This window comes from Ranitomeya imitator, chromosome 3, assembly GCF_032444005.1.
Source record: "Ranitomeya imitator isolate aRanImi1 chromosome 3, aRanImi1.pri, whole genome shotgun sequence".
NCBI lineage: Eukaryota > Metazoa > Chordata > Amphibia > Anura > Dendrobatidae > Ranitomeya > Ranitomeya imitator.
The window spans coordinates 751306770-751319906 of NC_091284.1; the positions used below are offsets into that span (position 1 = coordinate 751306770).

The 13137-nt window shown below is 50.0% G+C and overlaps 1 protein-coding gene across 9 annotated transcripts in view; it reads left to right on the plus strand.

Annotated features, from left to right (window-relative positions):
* The window catches only part of SUPT20H (SPT20 homolog, SAGA complex component), a 97488-nt gene that overhangs the window by 37000 nt on the left and 47351 nt on the right, over window positions 1-13137 (plus strand). For all 9 annotated transcript variants that reach the window (XM_069758943.1, XM_069758948.1, XM_069758950.1 and 6 more), the window contains exon 13: window positions 6632-6703. In XM_069758943.1, the coding sequence (XP_069615044.1) occupies window positions 6632-6703 (72 nt within the window). The remainder of the gene's footprint in view (window positions 1-6631; window positions 6704-13137) is intronic.

A 13137-nucleotide genomic window follows, 5' to 3' on the forward strand; every position in this document is an offset into this window, starting at 1 on the left:
CAAACTCGGCTTTGGGAAAATGGCCGCCGCGATCTCTTCTGCGCACGCGCGGCATCCCGCGGCCATTTTCCTGAAGCCCCGTGCAGCAGAGCACTACATCTGCGCACGCGCGGCCCCAGGAAGATGGCCGCCCGCACTGATGAAAGGAATGACAGCGCAGATCGCGCGCTGTGTCTTCACGTGGGCACAGGGAATCCGGACCTTGGACATGCGCACACCACTACGCCACCAACGGAAACCTGGGGAAGAAAAGAACGCTGTGAACACGCCCACCTGACCAGACCAGCCTGATTGACAGGCGAAAACGCCGACTTTGGTAATGTATTTCTCGGCATACATGGGGAATCAGGGTACACTACATACACCATAGTAACGCACAGCACAGGCCCTATTTAACAGTATTTATATCTCAATCTCAAAAAACGGGGTGACAGGTTCCCTTTAAAGGGAACCTGTCATGTGAAAAAAAAAATGATATAGGGTTAATCTGTAGGTTAATAGTTCTCTGAACCTGCCCGACGCCAACACTTAGAGCCCCGCTGCCAGGAGGAAATGAGCTTTATTCCTCCCGGTAGTGTTTGGGTTTCAGTCCCAGAGCCGGCACTGGTTCAGTCACCGCTCTGTGTATAGAGAGCGGCAGCTGTAACCACACCCCAAGCCCTGACTGACAGCCAGCTCTGATAGTGATCCTGCTGTCAGTCGGTGGGGGGGCGGTGTTACAGCCGCAACTCTCCATACACAGAGCGGTGACGGAACCTTCGTCGGCACCACCCTCTTGACTAAAACCTGAACGCTGCCACATGGAAAAAAGTTAATTTACTCGGACTCCCATGACAGCACGACGAGAGAGGGGATCCGCCCATTAGGAACAGGAAACCTACAGATACAAAAGGGCGGTACCTCTCCCTTGCCTCAGTTGGTTTCCTGTTCCTGAGGGGACGGGTGCCTACAGACAGAAGGCCCAGGCCGGCCGGCCGAATACGGTAGCGGGGGGGTCTCCTACCTCGGCCGGTGCGGAGATCCCTGGAGACGCCACGGTGGTCCTTGCTGGACTTCACGGCAGTGGCGTTCACAGCAGGGAGAGGAGTCCGGAGGATTTCCTGCCTCCATCATGTCAGCGCAGGTAAGTATTCCCATTGGTGGTGCAGCGGTATGGTGGGGCTGCAGATGCCGGGTTCAGGCGTGTGGGTGAGCTCCCGGAGCGCCGCACTCCATCCCCGGCGTCCTGCACAGCTCTCAGCGTGTGCTGGAGCATTTCCGGTGCAGTGACGTGGGGGGGCGGGGTTAGCGGCCGCTTCCGGGTCGCCGGACGTCTGCGCATGCGCAGTCGTTCCAAAATGGCGGCGCCCATCACGTCTGTATGCCGGTCTTCTGTCGCAAGTCCTCCTGCCCTCTGCTGTATCCTTGACCAATAGGGACAGCGCTGACCCATCTGCTGACCGGATCCAAGGGGTACTTATGCAGGTGGAGATGACAATCCCTGCTTTTGGTCGCATTTCGTCATGGAGAGTGGTGGTGAGCAGCAGCAGCTGCCAGACGAGGTACGTCAGAAGCCCAAACAGAAGGAGAGAGGCGACCAACCTAGTCGTAAGAGCTCTTCCGAACAAGGATCCAGAGCTTCGGCTAAAGAGACCCCTCGGATTCCGGTACTATACTTTGGCGCACGGGTAAGTGAGCTACGTGAAAGTTCACTCGGTGACGCAGGCCCCTTTATACTTTATCTTCTAGGGGAAGAAGAGTACGGGGAAGTCTAAGCATAAGGAATGTGCCCTCTGTGGAGTCCCTCTACCTGACTCTTGTGCAAAAAAGTTATGTGCCCCCTGTATACAGCAGACGGTGAGGTCTACAGGAGAGGGTTGGTGGTAGTGACATTAGGTCAGATATTAGTTATCTCCTATATTGTCCTCCCCTAGGTAGCAGAAGAGTCCGTAACTCCGGCAAGTCTGAGGGAAATGATCCGGCTGGAAGTAAGGGAATCACTACGGTCCCTATCCCAAGCAGAAGGCTCAAAACATAGGACTCCCTTGGACTCTAATTCTTCAGGAGAAGGAGAGGAGAATTCCTATCTCTCAAGTCCTCTCTCCTCTTCATCTGATGAGGAGTCAGGACGATTCTGTCTACCCTTGGATAGAATCGACAAAGTTGTCAAATCAGTCAGAGGCACCATGGGTATAGAGGAACCTAAACCACAACCCTCGAGACAGGAGATGATGTTTAGCGGACTTGATCGTAGGAAACATAGATCCTTTCCGGTAAACGAAAAAATTCAGGACTTGATTCTTAGAGAATGGAAGAAACCTGAAAAAAAGGGAGCCTTTCCACCAGCGTTAAAACGCAGGTATCCCTTTGACGATCCGGTTGTAGAGACATGGGATAAAGCTCCTAAATTAGACGCGGCTGTGGCGAAGGCGTCAAAGAAGGCCTCTTTACCCTTTGAGGATATGGGGACCCTCAAGGATCCTCTGGACAGGAAGGCAGACATATTCCTTAAGGGTACCTGGGAGATGGCGGCTGGGTCTCTCAGACCAGCCGTGGCGGCAACATGTACGGCCAGATCTTTAATGGTCTGGCTAGATCAGTTAGAATCTCAACTTAAGGACGGTGCATCCAGAGACACTATTCTGAAGACCCTACCAACTATTCAGAATGCTGCAGCCTTCCTATCGGACGCATCGGTGGACTCTGTCAGAATGGCGGCCAGAGCGGCAGGACTATCCAACGCTGCTCGCAGGGCCTTGTGGCTGAAATGCTGGTCAGGGGACATTCAGTCTAGAACCAAGCTCTGCGCCATCCCGTGCGAAGGTCAATATCTCTTCGGTCCAACACTGGACGAGTTGTTGGAAAAAGCAGGGGATGATAAAAAGAAATTTCCCAATCTATATCCATCTTACCGCCGGCCGTTCAGTCGAAGGAGATTTGGTCGCGGGAAGAAACGCGGGTCCTCTCCCACTAGAGAAAGTTTTAGATGGGAGGACAGACGCGGTAGAGGTACGGGCTATATGTTTCGCCGTTCCTCAAAGGAGCAGAAAAAACCGGACCAATGACTAGCGGTTCCGGTGGGGGGCAGGCTGTCAGCATTTTCTCCAGCCTGGCTTAACATTACCAACAGTAAATGGGTCAGAGGCATCATTACTGAAGGTCTAAAACTGGACTTCAATCTCTGGCCTCGTGACAGATTTAAATTGACCCCATTACGTTCCTCCCCCCTTGAGCAAGCAGCCCTGGAAGCCGAGGTTATCAACTTATGTTCCAAAAGAGTGTTGATTGAAATTCCGGAATCAGAAAGAGGGAGGGGGTTTTACTCTCCTCTTTTTCTGATTAAGAAACCAGACGATTCGTTTAGAACGATCATTAATCTCAGATGTCTTAATGAGTTTCTGGTCAATGAGTCATTTAAGATGGAAACAATCAACTCAGCAATAAAGATGTTGTTTAATCACTGTTTCATGGTAGTGGTAGATCTAAAAGATGCATACTATCATGTTCCAATACATGAACACTTCCAGAAATTCCTGAGAGTAGCTGTGTCAATGGGGGGCCAGGTTCGCCATTTCCAGTTCAGAGCTCTTCCCTTTGGCTTATCATCAGCTCCTAGAGTGTTTACAAAGCTAGTGGCCGAAGTCATGGCACACTTACGAGAGTCTGACATCCTAATTATTCCCTACTTGGATGACTTTCTTATAGTAGGGAGCTCTGCAGACCATCGCCGTTCTCAGCTAGAGTCAGCCACAGCCAAACTCGAGCATCTGGGGTGGATCATAAATTACGAAAAATCTCGTTTACAGCCCCAGAAAATACAAAGATTTTTGGGATTATTATTAAACTCAGAATCCCAACAGTGTTGTCTTCCACCTGACAAGTTGTTACATATCCAACAGCAGGTGTCTAGGGCAATTGACAAACCATCCATGACCCTTAGACAGGCTATGTCTCTACTGGGTTCTTTAACCTCTTGCATTCCCGCCGTCCGTTGGGCCCAATTCCACACCAGACCTTTACAATCCGAGGTGCTGGTTAATGATAGAATCTTACAGGGGTCCCTGCAGAATCAGATTACCTTAGGTCCAAAAGCTCTCACATCTCTTAGGTGGTGGCTGGATAGTAAGAACTTATCGGCGGGAGTTCCCTGGGTGTCTCAGGCTACGCGTGTTGTAACTACAGACGCTAGCCCTACGGGTTGGGGAGCACACATAGATGACATGACAGTTCAGGGCCTATGGTTCCCTCCCCTGACATCAGCCTCTTCCAACCAGAAAGAGTTAATGGCAGTAGAGCTATCAGTGAAAAAATTCCTCTCATATCTGCAGGGTCATCATGTCAAGATCCTATCGGACAACCAGGTGGCGGTCGCATACATAAATCATCAGGGTGGAACTCATTCAGAGTCACTGATGAAAGTGGCGGATCGTCTGTTCCAGACAGCAGAAAGTTACTTCTTATCTCTAACTGCTTTGCACATAAGAGGAAAAGAAAACATCAAAGCGGACTTTCTAAGCCGCAACACCCTGAGACAAGGGGAGTGGTCCCTAAACAATGGCGTGTTCGATCAGATCGTCCACAAATGGGGTCATCCAGAAGTAGACTTATTTGCTACCAGGGACAACCGGAAGACAACAAAATTTTGTTCCCTAAATCCCAGAGAAAATCCTCTGTCGGTAGACGCTTTTCTGATCAGTTGGGATTTTCGACTGGCATATGCATTTCCTCCACTGGGCCTGATTCCCTTAGTAGTCAGGAAGATAAGGGAAGATCGAGCCAGAGTTATATTGATTGCCCCATTTTGGCCCAGAAGGGCCTGGTTCACTTGGCTCAGGACCATGTCTGTGGAGGACCCCTGGGTACTTCCGGACATTCCAGATCTGCTCTACCAGGGGCCGATCAGCCATCCTCAAGTAAAGAGTCTCCATTTAACGGCATGGATTTTGAAAGGGCGTTACTAAAAAGCAAAGGGTTCTCCTCGAGTCTAATTGAGACCCTTATGAAAAGTAGAAAACCGATAACTACAACAATCTACGCTAGGACCTGGCGGAAATTTCTGGCCTCTTCTGATTTTAATTTAGAAGAGGGAATACCTATAAAACAAATCTTAGAGTTTCTGCAGAAGGGCCTAGAATTAAATCTATCCACTAGTACCCTAAGAGTACAGGTCTCGGCCCTAGGGGCTCTATTTTCATGTAACATCGCCAATAATTATTGGATCTCAAGGTTCATTAAAGCTTCTATTAGAGCTAGACCCATACATAAGGATAGATCTATGCCTTGGGATCTCAACCTAGTCCTGTCAGCATTGACTAGAGAGCCATTTGAACCATTACAAACAGCTTCAATTAAGGCCCTATCTCTTAAAACAGCCTTTCTGGTGGCAATTACATCTGCTCGCAGAGTTGGAGACATACAAGCGCTCTCCAGGGTAGCCCCTTATACGGAGTTTCTACCAGACAGAGTAATCCTCAGACCGGACCCAGCCTATTTACCAAAAGTGTCATCACAGTTCCACAGGACACAAGAGATAGTTTTACCATCCTTCCTTCCCAATCCTTCCAACCCTAAAGAAGAACTTCTTCATACATTAGACGTTAGGAGATGCCTGCTAGAATACATTTCTATTACTGACACATGGAAGAAGGATAATGCGTTGTTTCTATCCTTCCAAAACCCTAGAAAGGGACTTAGGGTATCAAAATACACTCTAGCAAAGTGGATTAGGGAGGCTATCTCTTTGGCTTACACTGCAGGTGGAGGTCCGGCTCCGCAGAATCTGAGGGCGCATTCCACCAGGGCCATGGCTACATCCTGGGCGGAAAAGTCTGGAGTATCAATCGACCAGATATGTAAGGCGGCCACATGGTCATCCCCGTCCACCTTCTTTAAGCACTATAGGTTGGATTTGGGGGCTTCCTCTGATCTCACATTCGGGTTAAGGGTGCTACAGGCCATAGTCCCTCCCTAAGGTACCTTACATCTCTGTAATTCTCTCGTCGTGCTGTCATGGGAGTCCGAGTAAAGCATTAAGCTACTTACTGGTAGCGGCATTTCTCGGAGGCCCATGACAGCACCCTTAGTTCCCTCCCTATTCACTGGGGGTTGCACTTCCTATAAATGTATATATTTCACAATACGATACCACTCCCAATAGATGTCTGATATTTTGTATATAATCTGTATATAGTGTATATTTTTGGGTACCACTAACTGCGGTAGTCCTCTCAAGACTCTGAAATACAACTGAGGCAAGGGAGAGGTACCGCCCTTTTGTATCTGTAGGTTTCCTGTTCCTAATGGGCGGATCCCCTCTCTCGTCGTGCTGTCATGGGCCTCCGAGAAATGCCGCTACCAGTAAGTAGCTTAATGCTTTCCTCTCGGCAGCGGTGCTGGCGCCGGGCAGGTTCAGATCGCTACAAACCTATAGATTAACCCCATATCTGCAGGTTAATAGCATTTTTTTCACTTGACAGCTTTCCTTTAATGTGTAATTTTATGTAATATTTGAAAGAATGTCTTGCAAATTTCAACACCCAAAGTTGGTCTGTATCCATATGACCGGATCATCGTTCTGAATGTTCAGCCGTCCCTTATATTCACAGCCTAATTGGCTCTTGGCTCCTATTTTTTTTTTTTTTTTTTCTTTTAGGTTGAAAAATATGCAAAAGTGGAAAAATCTATCAAACTTGATGACTCGCAAACTACAGTCTGGCCAGCAGATGTGAGTAATGCGTTCCCTTCTCTTGCCACGATTTGCTTTATCACTGGTGTTATAGTGGAGGGCATCTGTACAGTGTGAAGCCTCTTGGCTGAACGGACACGTTTTCCCCCCTGGTTACGTCACCTAATTGATATCATTGGTGTTTCTGGCGGTGGTAGCTGCTATGTAAGCAAGACCATTTACATGCTGTAATCGGTTCAATCACAGGTTTTATGGGATTTTACAAAAGGCCTGTGAAGATTTACAGTTTAAAGGTGAGATCCAGTTATAATGGCAGTTTGGCTACGCTGACGAGATCACATTAGCGAAGCCTGATCTCAGACGACCACTGATTTCCAGAGTGAAAAGGCTACACTGAGAGATAAAGGCCCTTTGACACGGCTCGGCAATTACTGTGACTGAAAGCCTGACCTTACCTGGAATGGTTAAATAAAATTTAAGGCAGTGTTGGCCCTCCGGATTCATGCATCAGCTGTATGTACCAGTGGCCATTATTGGAGGGGTGGCTGCAGCAGGAGTCGGGCAGTACTGCGGGCCCTGGGCTTGGAGGAGGGGGTGTTTGGAGGTATACGCTGCGGGGTGATGCTGGTAGGAGGGGGTGTTCGTTGGTGCGGGGGCTCTGCCGACATTTAGTGGAAGCCCTGCACTTCTATGGATGCTATGCGGTGAACTATGAGAAAATGGCCGTCAGAGGCGGTGCATGAGCAGATTGAGATCTCATCTTATAATCCGAGAACTACGGTGTATGTTTATGGTGAACCTGACGGCTGATGTATGCTGGTCATGGATCCTGCAGAACGTATCGGACACCGACTGTATGATTTCAACCAGGTGTTTGGGGAAAAACCTACTGTAAAAGCAGCACCGGTGACAAGTCAGACATCCGGGTCCTCGGCGGCTTCTCCACACCCGATGCGCTGAAGGGATGGGTCTCTTCCTATACACGCGCACACACAGAGAAACCTGTCATTCAAGGGGAGCAGGCAGTAAGAAGCTGCCAGGGACTCGCCTGTCTGACTAGTCACCCATGCGGCTAAATAGCCCTTCTGTTTTTAAAGTAGGCTTTTCTCTGGAATTCTTCCGCTTTTCAAACATATATGACTGTATCCGCTGTTAGGTTCCCTTTAAATGCTTTGGTGTGGGAAGATTAAGGCTAAGTTCACACTGCGTTGGCAGCAGCCCATTCAGCACACACGCTAACTGGCTGCTGTAACGCAAGTGCCGGCATTTGCATCGCGCTAGGGCAGATAGAGCTAGCAGATGCTCTATCTGTGCTAGCAGTGACGGACCCGGAAATGCTGCAGCCCGCGTCTCCGGGTCCGTCACTCAATGACGGCACATCCCTAGCGCACGCCCATTGTGGGCGTGCGCTAGCGATGCGTCCGACATTGCAGTCAATGGCGGCCGTAACGGGCTACGTTACACCGCGTTTATGCCGCGGTGTAACGTAGTCTGTCTAACGGACACCATTGACGCATTGTGAACCCAGCCTAACAACGAGATCGTGGACATTGGATCATGGCTTCTCTCACCAGTGATTCTCATTAGTAAATGCGTTTTCCACAAACTCGAAATATTTTACAAAGCTTCTTATAGTCGACTGTAATCTGATTTATGTAATTGGAGAAATATTCTTGTTTCTCCATTTATGAGCCACTTCTCCCCCACTCTACTAAAATCTATTTTGGAATACTAGCTTACTAAGGGATTAGATTACAGCAGCCTAATAAATTTTAGGGGAGGATCTTAGTGAGAAATGCACTGACATGTATAGACCCACCCGCCTGCTTTCTACTAAGTGTCAACCCAGAGCTGGATTCACAGCTGCACAACTAAGTACTGCTGTATAATGTCCTCGATACTGCTGCTTCTTCTAAACTTGTGGTACAAAGAGAAGAGCAGGAATCTCTTCTGTCTGGGCATGAGTGACATTATAGCAGCTTGTCTCCATTATTTCTCTGTATAGAGAATAAAAGCCCTTTGGAGATGGGCAGCTTGGATGGAAATAAGCCTCTTGTTTCAACGCTGTACCGTCATCTTTTTTAAGTAATTTTAAAGAAACACAGTACAGAGGGGTATTTATAGCCTTAATAATAATAATAATAATCTTTATTTATATAGCGCCAACATATTCCGCAGCGCTTTACAGTTTAACAGTTTCAAACACAAAAGTCATAAGTAACAACGTTAACAATACAATAATTAAAGCAAAATAAGACGACCCTGCTCGTGAGAGCTTACGATCTACAATGAGGTGGGGGAGATACAAAGTACAGGTGTGTATTTACAATGATGTATTTAAATGGGTGCCAAGTTACATGTGGACCACCCAGCTAGAGGTGGGTACAGAAATTGTCAGGGAAAGATATAGTCCAGCTCACCCCGCATGCACTGTTTGAAGATCTGGAGCAAAGGAAGCATCCATGACGTGAATGATTTCATAGAAAGCAAAATCCCAAAGCTCTTCTTTAGATAAGACACCCATCCATTACTAATCCTATAGTTGTATTGTAAATAAAGACACAGCCGGAATGAAGTCCTTTATTAGCAATAAAACAAAACACACTTTTACTTGTTTGTTATTTTTAAATAAAAAAAAATAAAAAAAAACCATTAGGATACTTCTACACGTCAATTTTTCTCCTACGCCTCATTGGGGGACACAGGACCATGGGTGTTATGCTGTTGCCACTAGGAGGACACTAAGTAAACAAAAGATTAACTCCTCCTCTGCAGTATACACCCCTCCATTGGCTACAATTTCACCAGTTCTTGCTTAGTGTCTGTAGGAGGCACTTGGGTCTTTTTCAGACCCCAACTTTTTTTTTTTTTTTTTAATTTTATTTAAATTTTAATTTTTTTTATCTAACGGAGTGAAGGGGGTGACGGAGTCCTTTTTTTTTATAGGGCCCGCTCTCCCCCGAACCAGCGACAGGCGAGCACGGCGAGTATATCTCCCCGTCCCTCTCCTGCGACGCTGGAGCACGCCAATTTTTACTGGGGCAACTGTTCCCATCCTGGGTCCGATCTCCCTTCCCCCCTGCTAAACGGCGAGCACAGAGCCCGCTCTGACGTGTCTCTCCGAGGGCCCCACAGACAAGGCCCACACTATGGCGATGCATACGGCTATTCCAGCGCCCTGCAGGACCTTTAGGCAGGTGCCAGCGTTACCTGGCAGAGGATCTGAGTGGAGCACACAGATGACAGGGGGACCGCCGACCGGAGGGCTCTGTAAGTATACATCCCTCCTGCCCCCCGAAGCTCCAGGGAGGCGCCGGCGTTACCTGCGGGAGTCCCTGGGGAGAAATGCCGGCGGTCGGGGGCCTGCGGTGTCAGCGTCGCTCCTTGCGGCCGCCTCCGCCGCGCATCGCCGGGCAGGCTAAAAAATTTAGTCCCCGGCTTTTCAGCCGGAGTAGGCCGCAGTGGGCAGGTCCCTCCCACGGCCGTAACCCCGCCCCCTCATATCGGCGCTTCTCGTCTGGGACGAGAGGCGCCCTGCAGATCTCGGGGGCCATATTGCTCTACCTCTCTGCAAGGAGCCCACGCGTCCACAGCACTCCAGGAACCGCCACGGCTAATTCCTCCCCGGAGGCACAGGATCGTGGGTAAGCTGCTTCAAGAAAGCTTAACCCCTTCCCTGCGTATACTGCCCGCTCTGTCGCCAAAGACACGATGTCTCAATACAAGGAGACTAAAAAGGGTAACAAGAAGCACACAGTATTTTTCACTGTATGTGCCACTTGCAATGCGGCCCTGCCCCGAGCTCACACTAGTCCTTTGTGTGCGGATTGTGTCCCGGCCTCTGTGCAGCCGCCTCCCGCCGATGATGCCGCCGACCCTGTGGAGCCTAGTCTCCCTGAGTGGGCAGCTTCTCTGTCACGATCTATGGATTCTCTAGTCAGGGTGGTTGAATCCCTCCGGGCCCCCCCTTCAGGTCAGTCCGCGGTGGATACAGGCGACGGTACGGATCCGTCCACCAGCAGGGGGCATACGCCATCTCCTCCTTCTCGGGGTTCCAGAAAACGGGCCCATGTTTCTTCCCCTGACCACGGGCCACTTGGTTTTTCAGCGTCGGCGACCTCTGCGTCCCGGTCCCCTTCCCCAGACAACCCGAACAACTCTGAATATGAGTCTGACGATTCTTACGTTCAGGATTTCTCCCCCTCCCAAGAGACACTCGACTCTCTCATAGAGGCGGTTAACCAGACCCTCAAGGTGACCGAGGAATCCGTGGCTACGCCCGAACACGTGGTGTCGTTCAAAAGACTAAACGTGTCCAAAAGCTTTTTGTCACTCATCCTGAGTTCAAGGAAATTGTACAAAAACATAGAGATCGTCCCGATAAACGTTTCATGGGTCAAAAGCCCATAGAGGCCAAATATCCTTTTTCTCAGGACCTAATCAAGGACTGGCTGCAGTCCCCCTCAGTCGACCCTGCTGTGTCACATCTCTCTTCCAATACCATCCTGTCCCGGTCAGACGGCTCCTCTGTTAAGAACCCCTCTGACCGCCATATTGATTATCTGGCTTGCTCCGTCTTCGAGGCCACAGGAGCTTCCCTCTTTCCTTCCTTCGCTGCCTCTTGGGTGGGTAAGGCTATGACCGCTTGGGCCGAGACGCTCTCCTCAACCATGCAAGCTAGAGACCTTCCTCCTGAAGCGGTCAACCTGGCTAACCAGATAGCCCAGGCTGGGGACTTTGTAGTCAATGCCTCAATAGACGCAGCCAATTACGCGGCACAAGCATCCGCGAATGCAATCTCCATCAGAAGAGCTCTGTGGCTCAGGGATTGGCAAGCAGATTCGGCCTCCAAGCGCTCCTTGACATCTCTGCCTTACCAGGCTGGTCGTTTGTTTGGAGAAAAACTAGACCAAATCATCTCGGATGCCACCGGGGGAAAAAGTAAATTTCTTCCCCAACAAAAGCCTGCCCGGCCGTTTCGGTATCAACAACAATCCCGATTTCGGCCTTTTCGTAACAATACCAACTGGTCTTCCACTCCCTCTACCTGGACAGGGCACGCGCGGCGGCCGAGGCTCCCAGGTCTCTTACAGACCTAACCATAATTGGAAACCCAGACCAAGACCACCCGGGCCTAAGGGATCCACATTCCATAGATCCCCCATGTAAGGACTCCTTGCGTCCTCCGGGGGGCACCAACAGGGTAGGCGGGCGTTTACTTTTGTTCCGCCAGGCCTGGCACTCAGTCGTCTCCAACGAGTGGGTCAGGGAACTGGTATCCACCGGAAACAAAATAGAATTTTCCACCATGATCAGGGCTAGGAAACCTGTTTCCATGCGCTGTTACCACCGTACCTGGCGAATTTTCTTCTCATGGTGCGACGCACAGGGGCGATCCCCTCTGGTATTTTCTATCCCTGCCATATTGGAATTTCTTCAGTATGGACTAGAGTCGGGACTTGCCCTTAGCTCTCTAAAGGGTCAGGTTTCGGCATTCAGTCCTTTTCCAGCGAAAGATTGCCAATAGATTGCTGGTGAGGACTTTTTTCCAGGGAGTCTCCCACGTGGCGCCTCCCTAGAAAATGCCCTTGGATCCGTGGGATCTTAATTTAGTTCTCAGAGCTCTCCAGGAGGCTCCCTTTGAACCGCTACAGGACGTGTCCCTGACCTTCCTCTCCTGGAAGGTAGTGTTCCTAGTGGCCATTAGGCGGGTTTCGGAGTTGGCTGCACTCTCCTGCCGCCCTCCATTTCTAATTTTTCATTCGGACAAGGCGGTATTGAGGACTTCTCCCGCTTTTCTGCCCAAGGTCGTCTCTTCTTTCCACCTCAATGAGGAGATTGTTCTGCCTTCGTTCTGTCCGGCACCGGTCCACCGCATTGAAAAGGCTCGGCACACTCTTGCTGTGGTAAGAGCTCTTCGTCGGTACGTCTCGCGTACGGCTCCCTTCCGCACGTCGGTTGTCCTGTTTGTTCTTCCAGAGGGACCAAGGAAGGGTTCTCCCGCTTCCAAAGCTACTCTGGCAAAATGGATTCGGTTGGCCATTGAAGAATCCTATCGTGCCAAAGGTGTTCCTATCCCAGCTAGGATCAAGGCCTATTCTACCCGGTCGGTGGGCGCCTCGTGGGCCATTCGGCACCAGGCGTCGGCACAGCAGGTCTGCAAGGCTGCGACATGGTCCAGTTTGCATACTTTTACTAAGCATTACCACATTCATTCTCTCTCTCCTGCAGACGCCGCCCTTGGCAGGTGCATTCTGCAAGCGGCAGTTCCTTAGCCGTAAGCCAGTGGTACATGGGGTATTGGCATATTGCTCCCCACCCAGGGACTGCTTTTTGTAAGTCCCATGGTCCTGTGTCCCCCCAATGAGGCGTAGGAGGAAAGGAGATTTTTGTGTACTCACCGTAAAAATCTTTTTCTCCGAGCCAATCATTGGGGGACACAGCACCCACCCTGTTAGCCTGTTTGGCTTGTT